A 23,196-nucleotide genomic window follows, 5' to 3' on the forward strand; every position below is an offset into this window, starting at 1 on the left:
GGGACGTTCAGTGTCCATTTGCAGCCAGTGCCTGCCAGGAAGGGAAGCCGACGCCCTTTGGTGGTTGAACAGAACCACTGACCCAGCCGCCAACCTTGGCCCTGAAGTGTTCGGGAAGTGAACACCTAGGAGATCTGAGAGTCGAGCTCTGGATTCTCGTTCTTTTTTTTTTTTTTTTTTTCAACTTAAAAAGAATTGTATCTTTTGTCCAAAAATTAATTTTTTTACATTTTCAATAAAAACAATCAAGTTAATAATAATGATTTAGACATAAATTCTCAAATTTAACTGGCTTTGTTTCCCAATATTATTTCCTTTATGCCACATCTTCCTCAAACTTCAGTTCTTTGTTTGGATTGATTTCTAAGCTGGGTGGAGTACTTTGAGTCTGTTTTTTTTGTTTGTTTCTTTATTTATTTATTTTAAGAAAAACTAAGGGTGCATTTGCAGCCCTTGCATTTAAAAAATGCCTTTCTATTTTTGTCCCTGAGGTATATCATTCTTGAGTACAGGTTTTATCCCTCAAAATCCCATAGATGCTTCTCCATTGGTATATATTTTTGTATACATATATGTGTATATTTTATGGCAAATGTATACATTTGATTGTATGCAATACATAGATAAGACTATGCATAGATGTGTAAAATATCTGTGTAGTTCACAGAATAACTGCAAGATGAGTGTTTATGTAACAGTCAACGAGATCAAGAAATGGAACGTAGTCAGCATCCCAGAAATTGTCTTCCTACTCACACGCTCTGCCTCCCCCACCAGGGGTGCCTTTCCCTAAAATCTGTGATATTCATCCCTCAATTTAAAAATCACCTTTATAGTCATATTATTTATATATAAGATCTGCCCACTTTGTATGTACTGTTTAATGAGTTTCGATGGATATACGCCTGTGCTCAACACCACAGTCAGGGTGTAGGACATTGCCAGCTACCCCAAAGTATCCTCCTGCCCCTTTGCAGACACCTCCACCCCAGGTAAACTGTCAATTGGATGTCTATCAACTATATACTAAGTTTGTCTGTTTTAGAACTTCAAATAAATCATTTTCTTGATCTACGTTCCCAAATATCAAAACTGGTTTTGCCAGCTTTGGGGATTTACATGAAAGGAGTCATATCCTATGTACTGTCTTATGACTTGCTTCTTTTACTTAACATTAGGCTGGACATGTATCATGTTGCAGCTTTAATTGGTCCATTTTCATTGATGGCTATGTTGCCATCATATGACCATCCCACCAGGCATTTATTTAGTCTACATATATATTTTTTTGGTGGTGCTGGGGATTGAACCCAGGGCCCTGTGCATGCAAGGCAAGCACTCTACCACCGAGCCATAGCTCCAGCCCTACTTAGTCTGTCGTTGATGAGCATTTGAATTGTTACCAGATTTTGCTGTTCTGAACACGGTTGCATTCTATGCTCATGCACCTGAGAATCTGTAGGATTATATGTTAGTCATTTGCCTGTTTGCTTTTAGACCCACTCCTTGGTCTGTCTTCCATCTCTTTATCTACCTACCTGCCTATCATCTATTTATATCTATCTATCTATCTATCTATCTATCTATCTACCCATCAAAAATAACTATAGTTTCTTATCGTTGGATGATTATGATCTTCACATTTGCAAACTCTTCTTAGACTAGATCAGGAGGAGTGGAATTTCGGGGGCAGGAGAAGGCCCGTTTAGAGTTCCTCTTGCTAACTGTGGTCGAGGGTGGCCTCCAGCAGCCCACGCCTTCCCACAGCACCTCATGGCTCTGGCCTCTGCTGGGACCTACCGTAAAAATCGTCAAGGCTAATTTGAGAAAATCGCGCTAATTTTGTGACTTTAATATACCTCCGTGTTTACCGCGAGGTCAGACTGTTTGTCTTTTGAGAATGGTGGGTTCATGGGCTGTACCAGTTTTTCTTGTAGGGTTTTAGTACTTTTCTTTGTATTCACAAGAACGCTTTACGTTTTTGGCATTTCTGTTTTCGGTTTTTCCAATTCTAGTTTTTTTTTGTTTTTTTTTTTTTTTAACACTCTGGTGATTTTGATCTTCTGCAATTAATTCTTTGTACTTGGATTTCAAGGTCTGGGAGCACCACAGTAATATCTCAGAGACCGCTATCAGCAAAGACAGGTTTACCAGCAGGCTACCCTCACCTGCTCAGAGAAATCCCCACGGTTCTGCCTAAAAAGAATGGAGATGAAAACCAACCAACCAAACAAACAGCCCCCCCACCCCCGCCAGGTTTGTGCATTTTGGTCCACCTCTGCCACTCTTCCAGCCACCACCCGCCACCCTGGGGGACCGCAGAGCCTCCTGGGAGTGGTTACTTTAATATGTAAACCGCAACACACAGAGCCTGGAAGTTTCCAGTGCTACTGTTGCTCTAGTTGAAAATTCAAACTCCTTCCAACCTTGGCGAGGCCCTCAGTGTGCCCTGCCCTCTTTCCCTGGCCGGCGACCTGCAGCTTCACTGTTTCTTCCCTGTCCCTCAAACGTGCCCAGTGCTTTCCCACAGCAGGGCCTTTGCCAATGCTGTTCTCTCTCCCTGGAATGCTTTTCCCTCAGCTCAGAGTTTCTCATCCTTGGCACTCTTGACATTTGGGGCTAAATAATCCTCTATCATAGGGGCTGCTCTGTGTGCTGTAGGGTGGTTAGCAGCATCCTGGCCATCTACCTACTAGATATTAATAGCATCTTAGTCATAACAACCATGGAATACCTCCAGACGCTGCCGGGTCTTTCTGGGGACAGTATTGTCCTGATTGAGACTGCCTTAGCGCTTTAGATACAGAGAAGTCTCATCCCTTTGAGCCTCTGCCTGAACATTGCCTCCTCACCGATTTTCCCTGACATCCTGGGTGGCTCTCCTGGCATGTCACTGTTTGATTCTTTCAGAGCAGCCCTAGGGATCTCTATGTGTCCTGCTTCTGTGTTTATTTACTGCAAGTAGCTGGGTAGATTAGGTGGCAGACAAGGGTAGATTCTGGGACTCGGCTACCTGGACTCTCAAATCCCAACTCCACCACTTATCTAGCTATGAGGCTTCTGTCGACTGGCCTCTCTGTGCCTCGGTCTCCTCATCTGCAACATGGGGATAAAAGTCTTATCTCACAGGGTTGTTTGGAGGATAACGTGAGGAATGTGTGTTTAGCTGTTAGAACAGTGCTAACAGCCCACAGTAAGTGCTGTGCAGCTGGCAGCTGGTGGTATGCTGTCATTTCCCTTATGAAAATGGGAGCTCCATTCACTGGGGACTTATCTTTCTGCTTCATCCTTAAATTCCCTGACTTTATGAAAGTCTGGCACACAGTGGGTGCTTAGTAGGTGTTTGTTGAGTGGAAGAGTGGACGTGCCGTGGGGGCCGATGGTGCGGAGATGCAGTTTACGTCCTTGGGAGATGGGACCTTTCCCCCATCCTTGGCAGAAATCTCTCTGAATTGGCCAATTTAAGAACGACTTTTAAATATGCAGTAAACACCTCTCCTCCCTCGAAGCTCTTTCTTTACAAACGTCTCCCTTTTCCGATTCTCTACCACTTCTCTGTGCGGAGCGGTGACGTGGATCGAGGTGTCTGATGGCCTCATGGTCGTGGTGGGCTTGCGCTGGGATTCCCCTGTGCAAACGTACAGGGTTAACGTTTCCCAGTTGCTCTGGCGATGCTGGCCCTTGGCCGCTCTGGGCAAACGCTCTGTTATCAGTTCTGGCCTTGAAACGCAGACAGGGTCTCCCAGGGACAGAGGATTCTGGGAAAACAAGATGACTCAATGTCTTGCCGTCTTTTGTCCTTCAGGTTGCCTGCTTTGCAGAAACCTTCCCACAAATAACCTTCTGATGATAAAACCTATATAATAAACGTGTGGAACCAGCTCGGGGGCACGGTTCTCAGTCAGAGCTCAGTTTCCCACCTAATCCCGCTTTTCTGTCTAAATGTGTGCTTTTCTTAATCCCCCGTCGCCTCTTGCCGGTTTCTGGATTAATGGCCGTGCAGGTCAGAGGGAAACGTAAAGCTGGCAAGAGTGGTCTCCCCACGTGCTGATCTTCCTCTCAAGGAGCGCATTTTCTGAGTGCAGGGATGTTTGGGCAGGAGTTCTGTGACCACCCCAGGAGCAGGAAGTGAAAGTTCAGGGTGAGGACCCTCCAGGAGGAGAGGGAGAGAAGTAGGTTGTCGTTTTCGTGGCTGTTGGGTGGGAGGTGAGCGAGAGAGAAGGACTGGACTTTGGTCATGTTGAGTTTGGTCCACTGGTGCCAGTGGATCCAGGGCCAGGTGTCTTGAGGGCACGGGGCACAGCAGACACGTGGGACACAGGCATGGGGACAGCAGGCAGGGAGTCCTAGGTCCTAGCTGCTGCTCCAAGGCTCTGGGGCTGTCCTGGGGTGGCAGGGAAGTCCTTGTACTGCAGCTCGCTCTGCGCAGCGCAACTTGGGTGCTGTCCTCGTGGGAGGCTCTTTAATAGCTCCTGGCTGGATGGAGCTGAATGCCGTGAAGCTCCCACGAGCCCAGCAGTGGTGTCTCGCCTCCCCATGTTCTGTGGGTGTAGGGATTCACAGATCCCAGCTTTCGGCAGGGAGCTCTGCTCCTGATCCTCACCTGGGAGGGACCTGAGTCAGTGGCCTCTGGCCTGAGTGACTGTTCAGATTCTAATGCTTCTCCTCCTAAAGCCCAAAGTCATTTCCAGCAGTCTTCATTAGCCTTCGGTATCAGATCTGCTCACATCCTGGCTTTCAGGTCCCTCCACCTTTCTGAGAATTCCCTCTTCTGAACTTGACTTCACTTATTGTATTAGTCAGGGTTCTCTAGAAGAACAGACTCCACAGGAACTGTGATTATAAAAAGGGACGTTATTAGATCGACTTACACAACCAGAAGCTGAAGAGTCCACAATAACCATCTGCTGCTGGAGAGCTGGAGGAACCAGCAGCTGCGCAGTTCAAGAAGCAGAAGCCCCAGAGCAAGAGGGACCAATAGTGCTACCCTAGTCCAAGACCAAGCCTTCTGGAAACTGCACTGGCAGTGTTCGCCTCGGAAGAGTGAAGAAGCGAGAGCCCGATATCCTCAGAAGGTCGAAGCAGCAATCAAGAACCTGTTCAAGAAGTGCCGGGCTGCATCTGCATCTGCTTCCTTGTTCTTCCAGCCCTTATTCCATCCTACTGGGCGGTGCTGCCCATGCTTAGGGAGGGGCTCACTGCAGTTCACTGTCCCACCTTCCAATCATTCCTAGACACGCCCTCATGGACACACCCAGAGGCCTCTCGATCATTGGCATCTCTTAATCCATCAAGTTGACAATTCAGATTACCATCACATCTTACTACTCTTGGGGCTGTGTTTTAATGAGAATTCCTCTCTTTGGAGCCAGTGGACAGGTGCTGAACTGACTCAACCTACTGTATTGTGTGGAATCTGGACTTTCTTATTGAATGATAATGAATTGTGCTCACAATAGACACATTTTGCATTTTTTTTCAACCATTAGCTTGTACCTTTGCTAACTCCCATTTTCTTTTCTTTTTAAAAAAATAAATAACTTCTGGAATCAGATGCTAAAACAACAACAAGCAAAAGCAGAACCTAGGATGATGGAGATTTGTTTGATCTTTCTAGTGGGGAGACCAAAGCCTATCCCTGCTGGATAATGGCACAGGGTGCATCAGCTCAGCTCATTCTGGGTCCCCCAGACCTGTGGTTAAGTAATAGGCAGGACCAGGATCCAGGTGTTCCATTGTCCCCCTCAATTCTGCAATGTGTCATACTCTTCAGTACCATATGGCTGAAGAGATAAGTTAGGAAGTCGCTCTCTCACAGAAAAAGTTTGAAATGGCAGATGGTCCAATAGAGAGTTCTAGAAGATAGTGAAGGTGAGAGGCTGTGAGTGTCAACCCCCAGGGAAAAGAAAAAGGAGGAGCAACTGGTGGGGGTATCACTAGGATTTTATTTTCAAATATCTGCATTTCCCATACCTGGTGTGTAAGCTGGGTGAGAGAGAATGTGCAGCTGGCCAAGAGAGCCAATGACAACTGGCCTCCGTGGTTAGGATCACGTTCAGGATCGTTCAACACTTATTGTACAGCTTCCACATGCCAGGCTTCTTACTCGCATCCACTCATTTATTTCTTAAGGCAGCCCCGAGAGAAGAGTTGTTATTGTTGCTCCCTTGGACGGATGAGGAAACCGAAGGTGGAGTGGATCACGATGTGCTCAGGGCACTCGGTCAGTAAATGATGGAAATGGAACGTGAGTCAGTGACTCCCCAGTCTACACTCTTCATCAAGACCCGACTCTGCAGTAGGTTAGCCCAGCGAGCTTTCCCATAGGAAGGTAGGAAGTCAGGTCTGGAGCTCAGGAGGGATAGTGGGACGTTGGGTCTGAGCAAGAGGTGTGAGGTCGTCTGCATGGAGAAAATGGGGTGCTTCTCGCAGCTCTCTGAGTGGGGGAGTTTATGACCCCAAAGTAGGCAAACACAGGGAAAGGGAGGCTGCTTAGATGGAGACGGTAGCCCTAGACAGGAGGAAGGGTAAGAGAGGCAAGGGAAAGGGTCTCCTCTGTCGGAGGTTCCGCGTGCTGAGATCGGCTTTCACGGAGGCTTGAGTGAAGGGAAGCCTGCAGATTCCTCTCTTTGCCCGTGGTTCATTCTCTGAAGTGCCTGCGGATCCTCTTCCCCTTTTGTCAAATTAGGAGGAAGCTGGGAGATTAAAAAGGAAGTAGGCGAGAGAGAGAGAAATACAAGGGAATTGGAACAAGCAGAAGTGGGTGCCCTAAGCTGGTACACATATCTGGATTCTAGCTGAGACCCCAGATTTGCTGGGGACAGCGGCCAGGGAGACAGGACCATGTGGCTGCCCCCAGCTCTGCTCCTCCTCTGCCTCCCAGGTGAGTGTGTGCATGCGTGTGTGTGTGTGTGTGTGTGTGTGTGTGTGTGTGTGTGTAAGAGAGAGAGAAAGGTTGTAAGCGGGGAAGTGGAAGCAGATTCCAGAGGAAGAAGCCTCTTCTCAGGAGCAGAAGGCCCTGCCAACTCTTAAGTATGTGACATTTTATGGAATTAAAGACTTTCCAAGTTATAAGGAGCCTGCCGATTCTCTTTGGTGGGGCTGCTCATCTGGTTCTGGAATCTTTTGGATGGGAAAGGCAGGAGTCTCAGGACACCATGGGCTCTGAAGGGGCTGGTTCTGTGCCTGGATCGAAGGCCCCAAGTTCTCCAGGCAGAATTCCTTCTGGAAGGTGCCACGTGATGGCTGTGGCATGTGATTTGCCCCTTGGTAAGTTCCCGCTGTGGGCAAGTGCGCTTCTGAGCTCTGTGCGGAGCTGGAAGGAGCGTGCTGCGGGGAAGAGACTGCCTCTAGGAGGGGTGAGGGTGAGCCAGGCCTCCAGTCTTGGGGGGCAGGTGGCAGGAGAGTTCTTGGGGGTCAACATAGGTGCAGAGCAGTGCTCTGGAAATGAGAAAGTCCCCCACTGGCAGGGTCCGGGGCGAACAGGTTTCTCACACTCTTAGGACCGCAGGAGAAATGGTAGAACTTGCAAGGCGAGGGGCCAGGGCCACTTTGTCTTGGCTCAGGGAGCATGGAGGGAGGAGGCCACTGTGAACGCACAGCGCAGCCCCTTTGCTGTTCCTCTCTCTCTCTCTCTCTCTCTCTCTCTCTCTCTCTCTCTCATACACACACACACACACACACACACACAAACACACGTGCATAAGTACAGGTATACCACGTGTGCAGTCCACACACTCACGTTCAAACCAGGAGCCCACCTGCTTCTGAGTGCTTGCTCCAGCAAGGGGAGCTCTGCGGGGCCTCCCACCCGGGCACAGACCTCTGCCACCTGCAGCCTTCCTTCCTTCCACGGCAGCATCTCACATTGTGCATCCCAGATTCGGATCCCTGCTTTCCTTCCAGGTCCAGAACCATCCCACTCAGTGATGGAGGGCAGCTTCCCTCTTTCCTCTGAACACACGGTGACCGTTGACACCCAGGGGCCAGAGGCTGTGACTGTGGGGGACAGCCGTGCCCAACCAGTGTAAAGAGACCTCTCAGGGACTCCGCCGGACCAGCCCTGCTTCCCACATGTCGGTTCTCCTTGGAGAGTAGTTAGATTATAACCAGAAGTTTATTTTGCCTCCCTTAAACAGACACGATTACCTCGTGTTCATGTAGGACTGCATGACCCATGTGATTCTGCAATATGCATAATCAGGAAAATGAGATTACACTCTTTAAAAAAAAAAGAACACATGAAGGGCAGAGGAAAACACAAGTGATACTTTTATTATTTTTGAAGTAAAATTCAAATTTAAAATGAAGATGATTTTGTCTTTTCTTACTTTATATTTGACATCTCTGTATTTACATAATAAAAATAACCCTCTTAAAACGAACCTCATGGATCAAATGAGAAGTGGTGAACATTATGGGAGATTAATCTAGGGATAACTCTCAGTTTATCTGTATTACAGAATACTAGTACATATGAAATGTTGATGAATGCAGTTAGATAATTATTTAATGAACACTGCTTAATAGACTAAGCCCAGCATGTTTATGGTTCTATGTATTATTTGTTTTGTTTTCCTACATTTTTATTGGTGCATTACAGTCACACATAATGATGGGATTTGTTGTTATATATTCCTACATGCCAGAGTGCACAATGTAATAATATAATTTGGCCAGTATCACTCCGCACCCTTCCCCGCACTTCCCCATCCCTCCCACCCACTTTCCTCTACAGATCTCCCTTTGATTTTCGTGAGATCCACCCCCATCTTTCTTTTCCTTTTTCCTCTCTAGCTTTTGCTTATGAGAGAAAACATGTTCCTTGATTTACTTCCCTTAACATAACCGTCTCTAGTTCCATGCATTTACTGACAAGGGTCATATTTTCATTTTTCTTTATGGCTGAATAAAACTCCATTGTGTGTCTAAACCACATTTTCTTAATCCATTCATCCACTGATGGACATCTAGGCTGGTTGGATAGTTTGACCATTGTGAACTACGCTGTTGTAAATATGGGTGTGCATGTATCACTATAGTAAGATGACTTTAATTCTTCAGGGTAAATTATATAGCTGGAGTAGTATAGTGTATACTGGAGTAGTATAGCTGGGTCATATGTTGGTTCCATGTCTGGTCTTTTGAGGAACCTCCCTACTGTTTTCCATAGTGGTTGTGTTAATTTAAAATCCCATCAACAGTGTAAGTGTTCCTGTTTTTCCACCTCCTCTCCAGCCTTTATTACCATTTGTGTTCTTGATGGTTGCCAATTCTGACAGGAGTGAGATGAAATCTCAGGGTAGTTTTGAATTGCATTTCCCTAATTCCTAATGATGTTTACTATATTAAAAATATATTTGTTGTCCATTTGTATTTCTTCTTTAGAGAAATATCTGTTTAATTCCCTTGCCCATTTATTAGTTGGGTTATTTGATATTTTGGTGTAAAGTTTTTTGAGTTCTTTTTTATTCTAGGTATTCTAGATATTAATTCCTGCTAGGAGAGTATTTAGCAAATTTTCTCCCATTCTGTAGGTTCTCTCTTCACATTCCTAATGACTTTTCTTTGCTGTGCAGAAGCTTTTTAACTTGATGTCATCCTATTTATGAATTCTTAGCTTTAGGGGTCCTATAGAGAAAGTTGTTTTTTTGTGCCTAAAGGCTGAAGTGTTGACCCTATTTTTCTTCTAGGAGTTACATAGTTTCTGGTCTAATTCCCAGGTCTTTACTCCATTTTGAGTTGAATTTTGTACAGGGGGAGAGATAAGGGTCTAATTTCATTCATCTACATATGGATAACCAGTTTTTTTTAGCATCATCTGTTAAAAAGGGTGTCTTTTCTCCAATGTGTTTTTGACATCTTTATCAAGGATAATATGACTATAGGTGTGTGGGATTGTCTCGTGTCTTCTATTGCACCATTGGTTTATGTATCTTTTTAATGCCAGTACTGTGCTGTTTTCTGTTACTATAACTCAGTAGTATAATTTGAAGTCAGCTATTGTGATGCTTCCAGTATAGCTTTTTTGTCTTAGAATTGTTTTGGCTATCTTGGATCTTTTATTCTTTCAAATAAATTTTAGGACTGTTTTTCCTAATTTTCTGAAGAATGTCATTGGTATTTTGATGGGAAGTGCATTGAATCTATCCATTGCTTTTGGTAGTATGACCATTTTTAACAACATTAATTCTGCCTATCCATGAACATGGAAGTCTTTCCATCTTCTGAGGTCTTCTTCAATTTCTTTCTTTTTTTATATATATATTTTTAAAAAATTGTCGATGGATCTTTATTTTATTTTTTATGTGGTGCTGAGGATTGAACCTAGGGCCTTACACATGCCAGGCAAGTGCTCTACCACTGATCCTCAACCCCAGCCCCTTCTTCAATTTCTTTATTCAAAGTTTTATAGTTTTCCTTGTAGAGGTCTTTCTCCTCCTTGGTTAGATTTATTCTTAAGTATTTTATTTTATTTTTGAGGTTGTCATGAATTAAATTATTTCCTATTTCTTTCTCAGAAGATTTGTTGTTAGCATATAGGAAAGTTAATGATATTCATATACTGATTTTGTAACCTGCTACTTTGCCAAATTTATTTATTAGCTCTAGCAGTGCTTTGGTGTTTTTTTTTTTTAATCTTCTAGGTATAAAATCATATCATCTGAAAAAGTGATAATTTGACTTCTTCTTTTCCTATTTTTACCCCTTTTCTTTTCTTGTCTAATTGCTCTGGTCAGAATTTCTAGCACTATATTAAATAGTGGTTAGAGAGAACATCCTTGTATTGTCCCAGATTTTAAAGGGAATGCCTTCAGTTTTATTCCATTTACTGAGATTGGCTTTGGGTTTTTCATATATAGGCTTTAAAATGTTAATGTAGGTTCCTTCTATCCCTAGTTTCTTCAGTATTTTTATCATGAATGGTTGCTGAATTTTGTCAAAGACCTTCTCTGCATCTATTGATGACTAAGTGATTTTTGTTCTTAATTCTATTTATGTGAAGAATTACATTTATTGATTTGCATATATTAAACCATCCTTGCATCTCTGAAATAAAACCAACTTGATTGTGGTATATAATCTTCTTAATATGTTGTTGGATATAATTTGCTAATATTTTATTAAGAATTTTTGCATCTGAGTTCATCAGGGATATTGGTCTGTAGTTTTCTTTCCTTGATGAATTCTTATCTGGTTTTGTTATGAGTATGATACTAGTTTCATAGAATGAATTTGGAAGTGTTTCATACCTTTCTATTTCATGGAATAATTTGAGGAGTATTGGCATTAGTTTTTCTTTAAAGACTTGGTAGAATTCAGCTAGAATCCATCTGGTACTTGACTTTTCTTTGTTGGAAGGCCTTTTATTTCTTCTTATATCTCAATGCTAGCTATTGTTCTGTTCAGGTTTTCTGTGTCCTCTTGATTCAGTTTTGGCAGATTGTATTTGTCTAGAAATGTATCCATTTGTTCTAGGTTTTCCAATTTATTGGAGAATAAATTTTCAAAATAGTCCCTAATGATCTGCTGGATTTCTGTGATGTCTGTGATGATATCTCCTTTTTCATCTCTAATTTTATTAATTTGGGTTTCTTTTCCCTCCTTTTCTTTTGGTTACTTTAGCTAAAAGCTTATCAGTCTTGATTAGTTTTTCAAAGAACTAGATCATTGTTCAATTCATCTTTATCTTTTTAATTCTCAATTTCATTGATTTCAGCTCTGATCTTAATTATATCTTTTCTTCTACTGGATTTGGAATTGGTTTGTTCTTCTTTTCCAAGGGTCTTGAGATGATCATGAGGTTGCTTATTTGGGATCTTTCTGATTTTCTTATGTAGGCACTCATAGCTATAAACTTACCTCTTAGAACTGCCTTTATAGTGTCCCAAAGGTTCTGATATGTTGAATCACTATTCTCATTTCTCCCTTGATTTTTTCTATCATCATTCATCATTCAAATTGTATTGTTCAATCTCTATGTGTTTACATAATTTCTGTAGGGATTTGTCATGTTGATTTCTAATTTTATTCCATTATGATCTGATAAGATGCAAGGAATTATATTGATTTTTTTGTATTTGCTTAGAGTTGCTTTGTGGCCTAAAATATGGTCTATTTTGGAGAAGGTTCCATAAACCGCTGAGAGGAAAGTGTATACAGCTGTTGTTGGATGACATATTCTATAGATGTCTATTAAGTCCATTTGATTTATAATTATTTTTCAGGTCAAAAGAGTCTTTACCAAGTTTATATCTGGAAGACCTATCTAATGGTGAGAGAAGTGTGTTGAAATCACCCAGTAGTTTAGTATTGGGATCTGAGACTTCAATTTGAATTGTGTCTCTTTTATGTAATTAGTTGCACCCACGTTTAGGGCATACATATTTCTTATTGTTATATCTTCTTGTTGTATTTTTCCATTTACCAGTAGGAAGTGACCTTGTCTCTTCTGATTAATTTTGGTTTGAAGTCTGCTTTGTCATATGTGAGTGTAGCTACTCCTGCTTGTTTTCCTGTTCCATTGACAGTATCTATTTCCATCCTTTCACTTTTGGCCTGTGGTTGCCTTTACCTGTAAGGTGCATCTCTTGCAAACAACATATAGTTGGGTCTTGGTTTTTAGTCCATTCTGCCAGCCTATGTCTTATAATTGGAGAGTTGACCATTTATTTTCAATGCTGTTGTAGAGAGACGTTTACTCCTCCCTGCCTTTATGATTTATTTATAATGTTTAATTTGGTCCTGTTTCTCATTTGCTTAACTACTCTTCAAATGAGATTTGCTCATTTGTGAGGTCTGGGGTTTGTTTTTCATATCTTTTGTTTGTAGTATTTTGTTAAGTTCTATAGTACCAGTTTAAATGTCATGAATTCTTTTAGCCTCTGCTTGTCTTGGAAGGTTTTTATTTCTCTGTAAGTTTGAAGGATTGTTTTGCTGGGTGTAGCAGTCTTGGTTGACAGTTATTTTCTTTCAGGACTTTAATTTTGGGCCCTTCTGGCTTTTAGAGTTTGTCCTGAGAAATCAGAAGTGATTCTGATAGGCTTGCTTCTAATTGTGACCTGACATTTTATCTTGAAGCTTTTAAAATTCTACCCTTGTTCTATATGTTAGGCATTAAAAAAATGTGTGTGTGTGTGTGTGTGTGTGTGTGTGTGTGTGTGTATGTGTGTTTTTGGTACCAGGGATTAAACCCAGGTGCTCTTAACCACTGATTCACATTCCCAGTCCTTTTTATTTTTTGTTTTGACACAGGGTCTCACTAAGTTGTTTAGAGACTTGCTAGGTTGCTGAGACTGGCTTTGAACTTGTGATCCTCCTGCCTCAGTCTCCTGAGCTGCTGGGATTACAGTAGGCATTTTAATTATAATGTGTCATGAAGAGTTTTTTTTTTTTTTGAGCTTGTCTATTGGTTCTGAATGCATCCAGTATCTGAATGTTCATCTCATTCTCAAGGTGTGGAAATTTTTCTGTTATTATTTCCCCAGAAAGAATATCAATTGCCTTTGCTTGCATCTCACACCTCGCCTCAATTTCAGTGATTCTTAAATTTGATCTCTTAATGTTGTCTCAGAATTCTTGTAAATTATTTTTATGATTACTTCTTTTCTTTAATGCTGTGTAAATAATCAAGACTGATTACTTTGTCTTCCAGTTCTGAGTTTCTGTCCAGCAAGGTCTACTTTATTAGAGAGAGACCTTCAACTGAATGTTTTACTTGATTTATTGTGTCTTTAATTTCTGGTATTTTTGTTTGGTTCTTTTAAAATATTTTTATTTCCTTATTAAATTTCTGATTCAACTTTCTTAATTCATTCAATGAATTGTTTTTCTGTGTTCTCTTGGAATTCACTTGTCATTTTTATAATGCTTCTTTTGAATTCTTTATCTGATATTTCATTCACTTCAATATTTTTTGAGTAGCTGATGATGAATTATGAAGTTTAGGAGGTCTCATATTATGTTAATTTTTCATATTTTTGTATTCCTATGTTGGTTTTTATCCATCCATTAGGAGGTATTTCTCTTCTGCCTTATGTGTGGACATTTTCAGGGCATAGTCTTCATCTGCCAAAGTGTCCTAGAGTGATCATAGGTGTGGTATCCACAGACTTTGTGTTAATTCTGTTTTTGCTATAGAAGGAGATGTCTGTAGGTGGGGCCTGAGTGCCCACCTCTATCCATTTATAATTGAGGCCTGGTTGTTATTCATGTTTTTATTACTTCTTTTCTTTGTGTTAAAGTATAGCTGAAGATCGAGTGTCATTAATTTGTGAATGCAACAAGATACACTGTCTTTTGGTTGAATTGAGTTCGACAGTAAAGTCTCTACCCTGTGAACTTGTAGTGTTCCTGTAGGTTTCCAACACTTCACAGAATAGGGGAAAACAAACAATAGCAACAACAAATGCAAACAGTATATAACATTAAAATAAATGCAAAAAAAAATGCAAACAGTATGTAGCATTAAAATAAATACCCCAACAATAAATAACTACCCAGTTCCTATCATGTCATCTATAAAATTAATTAATGCACACACACAGACACACACAAAACAACAGGAATGTTGGGATCAGCAATAGTCAACAGTAAAACCGATATCCATGAAGTAAATCTGGCTTTAAAGCAAACAGTGTAGTTGACACTATGTCATCCACAGCAGAAATAAATGCATCAGCATTAATGGTGGGGGCAGAAGTTCTATAAACCAATCAGTTCTAAAAGATGGTAAAAATACAGTTAAAAGGAAAGAAAATGTACTAGGAAGGTAGACAAGAGTTTACAATTTCAAAGAGTGAACAGAGAGAATGCAGAAGAGATGTAGCAGGTGATGTTCACAAGAAAGAAGGAGAACAAATGGGGGAAACTAGGTAAAGGGAGATAGAAAAACAATAGAATTTGGCTGTTAGCAGAAGAAAAGACAGAGAAACAAGAGGAGCAAATGAAAGCAGTACAAAAAGCTCCAAATATACAAACATAAAAACCCTAACCCTCAAGAGACAAGGCAGGGGGTCTGGGGTTGTGGTTCAGTGGTAGAGGGCTTGCCTAGCATGTGTGAGCACTGGGTTCGAGTCTCAGCACCACATATAAATAAATAAAATAAAGGTCCATTGACAACTAAAAATATATTGAAAAAAGATAAGACAGGGAAAAATAACTGCATTAAAAATGTTAAAAATGAGAAAAATGAAACAAATATTTATATGTATATATGTCCCTGAACCAATCAGCACTAGCAAGAATTCCCTCCTTCTCTCTCTCTCTCTCTCACACACATACACACACAGAGGGAAAAAAAAGATTCTCAATGAAAATTGACAGAATCATCTGCACTGAGGTGGTCAAAATAGTTGATGAAAACAGATCATTTCACCTGTCTTTCTTTCCATTTCTTCTTGAGCTGCGTTGAGGGGCGGGTGCCCAATGTCGGGGTTGTTCACCTCTTCCTCTTTTTGCACTGCTCTCGGAGCTGCCAGTTGGAGTGGCCTAAGCCTAAAGCTGGTTGAAGCCAGCCTTAACTTCCCTTCTCACCACTCTGAGGTAGGATGGAGTGGGGAGAACTGTGAGTTGGAGTTTTGTCTGCATAGACCAGATCGGTGCGCTCCCAGGGTGGAGCTGCTACTCTAAGAGGGGAGTTCTGGTGGTTGGGCTTAGGTCTAGTCAGGCTTCAAGGGCTTTGTTGGGTGGTGTCTGCTCCGTTAGATCAACACACTCCTAGAGCAGGGCGGTTGCTGATCTCTGTTGGTTGGGGTTCTGGACCTCAGGAGCCTCCCAAGAGTTCTACAGGTGGGTCAGGAGAGTCAGTCTTCCATTCCCGCTGCTGCCCATGAACACAACCTTCCTGGGTTTAGTCCCTGAATGTATTCACACCTGTCGGATCAGATTCCCAGCCCTCTTCAGCTGGTCCTGTGAGTCACCAGGCTCAAAAGAGAAGTGAGCTGGCTCACTTTCACTTTTCCAATTTGAATCCCCCTGGGTACAACCTTCTCGGTGCCTGTTTTGCTCCTGTTCTGTTCAATACATCCCAGGCCACATGGCAGGTGCTTGCGGGGATCCTGTGTCAGAGTTTGTCCTGGTCTCCCAGCTCTGCAGCGGCAGCTGCAGTGTGGCCTTCACTTCAGCTCTCCGTGACCAGTTGGGAAACAGCACTTTTTAAGCACCAGAGCACAGTGCAACCTCTGGATCAGCTACGAGCGGGTTGTCTTTCTGATCGCAGGTTTTTCTGTACCAAATCTGTTTCTCTCTGGATTGTCCCTCCCTCTCAGCTGGAACAGCACTACTCCCACGGCTGCTGCCACAGCTGGCTCAGCTTCAATGTATTCTTTCTTCTTTGTTGAACGTACCCATATTTCCGAGTCTCTAAGACACTCTGACTCCAACTGAGTTTTGGTGAAATTCCACCTTGCTGAAGAGCAGGCCTCCTGCTGCTTCACTCCTAAGCCATGGAATCTCTAGGATTGCAGCGTTCTTCTAATTTACCATCCTGAATCACCCTCGGAAGTTATACTTTTATTTTTAAAATTTATTTATTTTTAAAGTATTTTTAAGATGTTGATGGACCTTTGGTTTACTCATTTATTTATCTGTTGTGCTGAGGCTCAAGCTAGTGCCTCACACATACTAGGCAAGCGCTCTACCACTGAGCCCCAGCCCCAGCCCAGAAGTTATACTTCTAAAGAATAGGTTTGAGTTACAGAAGATTCTAGAATGCAGAGACCTATGACCAAATCTCATGCCTGGTAGAGTCTGCAGGACAAGGGGTGGGGCCAGACCTTCTTCTCTCTGCTCTCACCTTCAGCATTAGACCAACTACCCCAGGACCCATGGCAGGGTCCACTTGTGGCCACTTAGTGTTCTGCTCTTACAGGGGACAGGTTTCTATTCATCCTCCTGGCCTCGGCCTCTGGACTCTTTGGTGTCCAGGGGTCCTTCCATGTCCTCCTTCCTGGAACTTTTCACATCTCCCCAGCAACTTCCCCCTTGAGCTCCGGGCAGGCAGCTGACAGGCCCCTGTGAGTGGAGACCTGAGATTCTGGCTTGTGTTTTCCAGGCTGTTTATCTCTGACGGGCCCTGGCTCTGTGAACGGCATCCTGGGGAGCTCTCTGAGCCTGCAGTGTCAGTATGAGGAGGCGTACAAGGGATATAACAAGTACTGGTGCAGAGGACAATATGACACAGAATGTCACAGCATTGTGGAGACCAAAGGAGGGGAGAAAGAAGAGAGGAATGGCCGTGTGTCCATCAGAGACTCTGCTGACGACCTCACCCTAACCGTGACCATAGAGAACCTCAGTGAAGATGATGCTGGATCATATTGGTGCAAAATTCAGACGATATGGATCCTGGACATATGGTCTCGTGACCCCTCAGTTCCTGTCGAGGTGTACGTGAGCCCAGGTCAGAGCTCCCCTGGCTCCAGCGACGGGGCTCATGGAGAGTGACTGGACGTGGGCACAGGGCGGGTGCCACGGTGAAGAGTGGCTCCGAGTCCTGCCTTGTCCTCCCTCAGGGGTCAGGGCAGGGAGAGAGTGGCTCTCTTGGGCAGGGTGGGGTGGGGACATAGGTCATGAGTAATCTGACACCTGATGTCCTTGGGAGGAGCTGAGGAACAACCTGTCCCTTCCCCAGTGGTAGGTTCAAGTGTCCTTTAATAGTCCAAGAGTGGTTGGAGCACCTCTCCTGGTCTCTGGGAGGATCCTTCAGCCACAGGCTGAGCTGTCTTCCTCCGCTCCCGCCCATCAAGCTGGGTGGACCTTGAGAGACCCCTGCCCTCCTCCTGGCAGAGTCAGATAGGGATGGAAAGACCTGGCACTTATTAGGCGACTCATGTGGGCAGGTCTGTTAATGGGCTCCTCTGGTCCCCGAGGGGCTCCACCAGGAGGTGGGTTTGGTTTAGCGTCAGGGAATCTCTTGATCTTCTCTGAGTGGATGATTCTGTGCAGCGTCAGATCCAAACAGGGGCTTAGCACAGGCTGAGGGCAGAGCAGTCCCTGATGTGTGATTTCACCTTCTGGCAGCAACTCCGACCCCCAGGGAGACCACAGTTCCAGCCACGACTCCCACCTTGCAGAGAGCGGACCCCAGCATCGAGGAGGCGGCGGCCCAGTACCCATGGTAAGGGCGCCCGCAGGCCGAGGGCCCTGGGGCGGGGACTAGAGGCGGAAGCACACCCGCCGCCTTTTCCTCCAACTCTGGTCTCACCGCTCACATTTTCTGAGGCCGCATTTGAATGCGGTGTGGGGGAGGCTGCAGGGACACAGGCCAGAGGCCCCCTGTCCCATTCCCACCCCTCTTCCCCACCCGATTCCGCACTCGGGCTCCTAGATCCGTGGCCTCTTTCGAAGGTCTTTGCTCAGCTGGGCATCTTGCTCCCGGGGGCCGCTTATGGGTCTGTGGGGAGACAGGCAGCTTCAGGCTGGAGCTTCACTCCCAAAGATCCCCAGAAGGGGCTGTGATGCAGCCATCAGACCCTGAAGGGAGGGACAAGGGACAAGGACTTTGAAGTGACAGTGAGGATTGGTTTCAAGAAGCCAGTGTGTAGAAGGGACAGAGGGGGTGTCCCTGGAGCTCGCTTTTAGAGAGTGGGGACTTCCTGGGACCCTATTCTCCGTCCTCTCCATCACCTCTCCTTTACGAGACTCCCATGGCCAGTCCTTGGGGGAGAGGTGATCCCCTGGGTCCTTTCTCTGTTTAATTCTGAATTATTTTGGGCTCTACAATCAGGGCATAGGGAGAGGTGGAGAGAGAAAAGTCCTGAGGAGGACACTCATTTCCTGTCCCCATGTCCCCCCCAGGTCCCTGCTCAGCAGTGTCCACTTCCTGCTTCTCATCTTCTTGAAGGTTCCCCTGTTCCTGAGCATGCTCAGTGCTGTCCTCTGGGTGAACAGGCCTCAGCAGGGCCCTGGGGGAAGACAGAGGCAGCTTGTCCAGGACCTCTGCAGCCCACCACCCCAGGAATGCCCTCTGCGAGGCCGAAGCTCCTTCAGACTCTAGGAGAAGGACTTTCGACTCGACTCCAGGCTGGGGAGACGGCAGTCACCAGCTTCTATAGGGACTTATGCTCCTGTGCCTCAAAGGAGGTCCTGGGTCTTAGAGGACTCTTCTTTGCAGTCCTCAACATGGAAGAGAGAAGGAAACTCTCCTGCACCCCTGTTTGCAGGGTCCTCTTTTCTCCTCCCAGGTCAAGTCTGCTTCCCAAGGGCAAGAATTCTCTGGGATTTTCATGCTCATGAACTCTGCCTGACACAAAATTGTCTGAGGTCAGTTTCCCCAGGGAATGATCACCTCCTTCCTGCAGACAGGAGGCTCCCTGAGGACACACCGTACAGCCCGGTCTTTGGGCTCACAGGGCTCCAGCCCCTCCTCTAGGACGGCCCCAGGGGATTTGGGTCCTGCTCCTGCAGCTTCCCACTTTCCTGAGCACTCGGTGTTCCTACATCTCTTTGGGTGCTCTTGGGTCTCCCTGGGCTTTCAGCCTCTCTCTGTCTCTGAGACCAGGGAGCAAGTGGCTGGGCTCAGCACACCTGCCTAGGCTGGACAGGTTGGAGCAGCAGTGGGAGGTGGTGGCTTCCCCTAATGTCACTCCTGGAATTCCCCAACCTGGGGGATCTCTGGTGCTCAGTGTTGGCCAAGAATCCCCCTTTGTCCATGACCAAGAGTCCATCTGACTGAGACCGTCTGTCGGTAGTTAGTTCTTTCCCTAGGGGAAAAAGAGAGTTTTTCACAGGCAGGGTGCAGGGCCCAGAGGTGAGGGGATTCTTCCTACCTTGGGATGGAGCCATGCCACAGTCACCACTGCGGGCCCCCAGTGCAGGAAGAGGCTCAGTTGGCTTGCTTGTCAATCACTGCCCCCAGGAGGTTTGCAGGGAAGACTTGCACAATCTGCCACAGCCAAATGTCACCATCTCCACTCATTCCCTGCATCTAGGCCATCCCCTCCCTCCACCCCTGGGGACACCCCTGCCCTGAAGTAGTGACGCCAGTTTCCAGAGAAGGGACATGTTCAGAGGATCAGCATAAATGAAAGCAGAGTAGCAGGAAGCAATCACTCTAACAACAGTGACTCATGGAAGACCTACCAGCAGATGAAGTGTGCTTTTCACACGAGATTTTCATGTTGTCTAAGCAGGCGAGCTAACCTAGAACTCAGGTGGAACACGTGGTGGAGGCTGAGGACTCGACTCTCACCCAAATTTTCATTTTTATATTTCTTCGAGGTGCTGGGGATCGAACCCAGGACCTCAGGCATGTGAGGCAAGTGTTTGACCACTGAGCTACACTTCCAGTCCTTAAGTTTTTATTGAAAACACTTGCGTGAACTTGACCAGAACATGATGAGATCATGGATGTCCTTCAGGAGAGCTTACTTAGCAAATGTGAAGCAGAATCTGAAAGGAAGAGTCTAGAAGCCCGGGAGACCAGAGGAGGGGGTGTCATTGACAGGTGTAGGCTAGTCAGGAGCCGGCGTGGTGATGCAGAACTTAGGTTTCTGTGAGACTGGGGTCACCAGCAGAAGGCCTCTCAGGAAGCTAGAGAGGTGAGTTGGTAGCCTGTTGAGGGCCCGAGAGGAAGGAGTGTGTAGAGAGTGACCAGAGTCCAGAGAAGGGTGAACTGGGCGAGGGGAGAATTCAGTACCAAGGACAGAGCCTGTGGCCCACCACCAAGGGTAGAGGAGACCTTGAACCAGGCAGAAAGTGGGAAGCCAAAGACCATGACTGTTTCAGGGAGAGCCCAGTGAGAGAGGTAGGGGTGAGCAGCGTGGAGAAGTGGCCGTTGAACTTGCAAGTCACATGGTCACTGTGGAAGTCCAGGAGAGCAGGTCAGCAGGCGGAGTCCAGAAAGAGTGGACAGGTGGCGAGCCCCGGGGGCAGCAGGTGTGGGAGACGGGGCTGGTGGCTTCCCCAGGCTTCAGCACTTCCTTCCTCCCTTCCGGCTTTCCTTTATTTATCCAGTCATTAACAGGGTTTCACTGAGGGTTTGGGGTGCTGTTCTGGGCATTAGGGATAAGGATTTAAACAACGTGGAGTCCCTGCTTCCCAAAGGAGAGCTGGGAGATAGGCCCGCAGTGAGGGCACAGAACAGGGTACTTGTGAGGCCGAGCCCAGGGGACTTGATTCACAAACGTCGGGGGGCGGGGATGGCTGTCTCAGGCAAAGGCAGGGACGGGGCCCAGAGCATGCTGGGTACCAGCACCTCTGCTTCACCCATGGCCACGTACACTCTGCGAGTGAGATCCGGGACTGGAGTCACATGGGAAAAGGCTCTTTGTCCTAGTGGGATCTTGGTATCCAGGAGACCAAAGGCAGTGCCTGGAGGTTTCATACTTTTAAACTTAATTTTGAAGTAATATTGAGCTTAACATGGTGGATAGAGTACAGAGGGCTAGGGAGCCCTCTTCCCGGTTCCGCAGTGTGGCTTGTCAGATGACTGCAGGGCCGTTTCCAAACCAGGGAACTGGTGTTGGTGCAAGCCGTTGCTTATCAGTTCTCACCAGCTTTTACATACATTTGTGTGTGTGCGCGCGCGCATGCACATGTGTACGCAATTGTATCCCATGTATAGGTTCATATAAACACCACCACAGTCAAAATATGGAGCCATTTCATCATTACAAGAATCTCTTCCTGGCCTCTATATTTGTATCTCATCTCTAATCCATCCTTATGCCCCAGAATGCATGAATCTGTTCTCCATCTCTGGTTTGTCATTTTGACAATGCTATATAAATGGAAGTATGTAGGACTGACTTTTTTTTTAACTAAGCATAATGCCCTTGAGATCCAGAGTTGTTACACTTACCATTCATTCCTTTTCATTGCTGAGTAGTATTCCACTGTGTGAATATACCTCACTTTGTTTAATGATTTTCCTGTTGAAGAATGTAATGTTTGGGTTGTTTCCAGTATTTTACCACTATGAATAAAGCTGTTGTGAATGTTCACACATGGGATTTGTGTGTGTGTGAATACACATCTTTTATTTCCCTGGGTTATATGACAGTGAAATTATCATCATGTGGTGATGACAGGTTTAGTCTTTTGAGAAACTTCCAAACTATTTACAGAGAGGCTACATCATTTTAGGTTTCCACCAGCAATGTCTGTTTCCACCAGCAATGTCTGAGTGATCCGGTTTCTTTGAATCTTCACTAGCATTTGGTTTTTTAATTTTTTTTTTTTTTTTTTTTTTTTTTTGGTGCCAGGGATTGAACTCAGGGGTGCTTAACCACTGAGCCACAACCCAGCCCCTTTCATTTTTAATTTTGAGACGGGGTCTCACTAAGTTGCTTAGGGCCTTGCTAAGTTGCTGAGGCTGGTTTTGAACTCACGATTCTTCAGCCTCGGTCTCCCAAGTCGCTGGGATGACAGGCATGTGCCCTCAAGCCTGGCTGGCTTTTTAATTCTTTTTTTAAATTTGGATATTCTAAGAGGTGTGTGGGATTAATTTAAGTTTTCCTTATAGCAAATGGTGTTGAACATCTTTTAGCATGCTTATTTTTCACCCATGCATCCTCTTTGGTGAAATGTCTGTTCCTGTCTTTATGTAATTAAGGATTTGTTGTTGTTGTTGTTGTTGTTGTTGTTTTACTATTGAGTTTTGAGCACCCTTCATATGTCATAGATAATAATTCCTGACTTTTCTTTTCACCCTCCTCGCGAGCTCTTTCGCGGTTTTTAACTGTGAAGAAGTACAACGTGATCTTTTTTTCCTTTAATGATCATCTTTGGTTTTGTCTAACCTCAGGTGCCCAGGGTTTATTCCTGCTTGTTTTTCTAAAAGTTTCATAGTTTTTATGTTTTACATTTCAATTCATGGGCCGTGGTGTATGTTGGATTGCTTGTCCCTAGTGGTGCGCAGTTGGAAGGTCTGTTTTAGCTCGGAATTTGTTGAGGTCTGTGGACGTCCAGTGGCTGCAGCCGCATTTGTTGAAAAGATTTTCCTTCTTTCGTTGAATAGGTTCTGCTCCTTTGTCAAAAATCGAAGGACCTGAAGTTGACCCTAATAACCTAGGTTTTCTCCCAGCCAGCCAGCCATAAGATGTTCTCCTTAGAGAGTTTGGTTTCTATTTGGTTTTACTTTTAATTTCATCATTGCCATTCCCTATAAACTAGATAATAGTATGAATCAGTAATTATTTTTCAGGGAGCTGTTTCAAGTTACCAATCAGGCACGAATACCAGCTCTGGTGGACA

The 23,196-nt window shown here is 44.8% G+C and overlaps 2 protein-coding genes across 6 annotated transcripts in view; both read left to right on the forward strand.

Annotated features, from left to right (window-relative positions):
* The window catches only part of LOC124980877 (CMRF35-like molecule 1), a 147,271-nt gene that overhangs the window by 93,573 nt on the left and 30,502 nt on the right, over positions 1 to 23,196 (forward strand). The window lies entirely within an intron of this gene.
* Positions 6,754 to 22,106, forward strand: Cd300e (CD300e molecule). Of its 2 annotated transcripts, none has more exons than XM_047546904.1 (4): positions 6,754 to 6,883; positions 17,054 to 17,401; positions 18,022 to 18,118; positions 18,799 to 22,106. In XM_047546904.1, the coding sequence occupies exons 1-4, from the start codon at positions 6,844 to 6,846 to the stop codon at positions 18,995 to 18,997; spliced, it is 684 nt and encodes a 227-aa protein (XP_047402860.1). In that variant the 5' UTR covers positions 6,754 to 6,843; the 3' UTR covers positions 18,998 to 22,106. The 2 variants fall into 2 exon arrangements, with proteins under 2 accessions (XP_047402860.1, XP_047402859.1); XM_047546903.1 differs by lacking the exon at positions 6,754 to 6,883 and adding an exon at positions 7,145 to 7,269.

This window comes from Sciurus carolinensis, chromosome 3 (assembly GCF_902686445.1).
Source record: "Sciurus carolinensis chromosome 3, mSciCar1.2, whole genome shotgun sequence".
Lineage (NCBI taxonomy): Eukaryota > Metazoa > Chordata > Mammalia > Rodentia > Sciuridae > Sciurus > Sciurus carolinensis.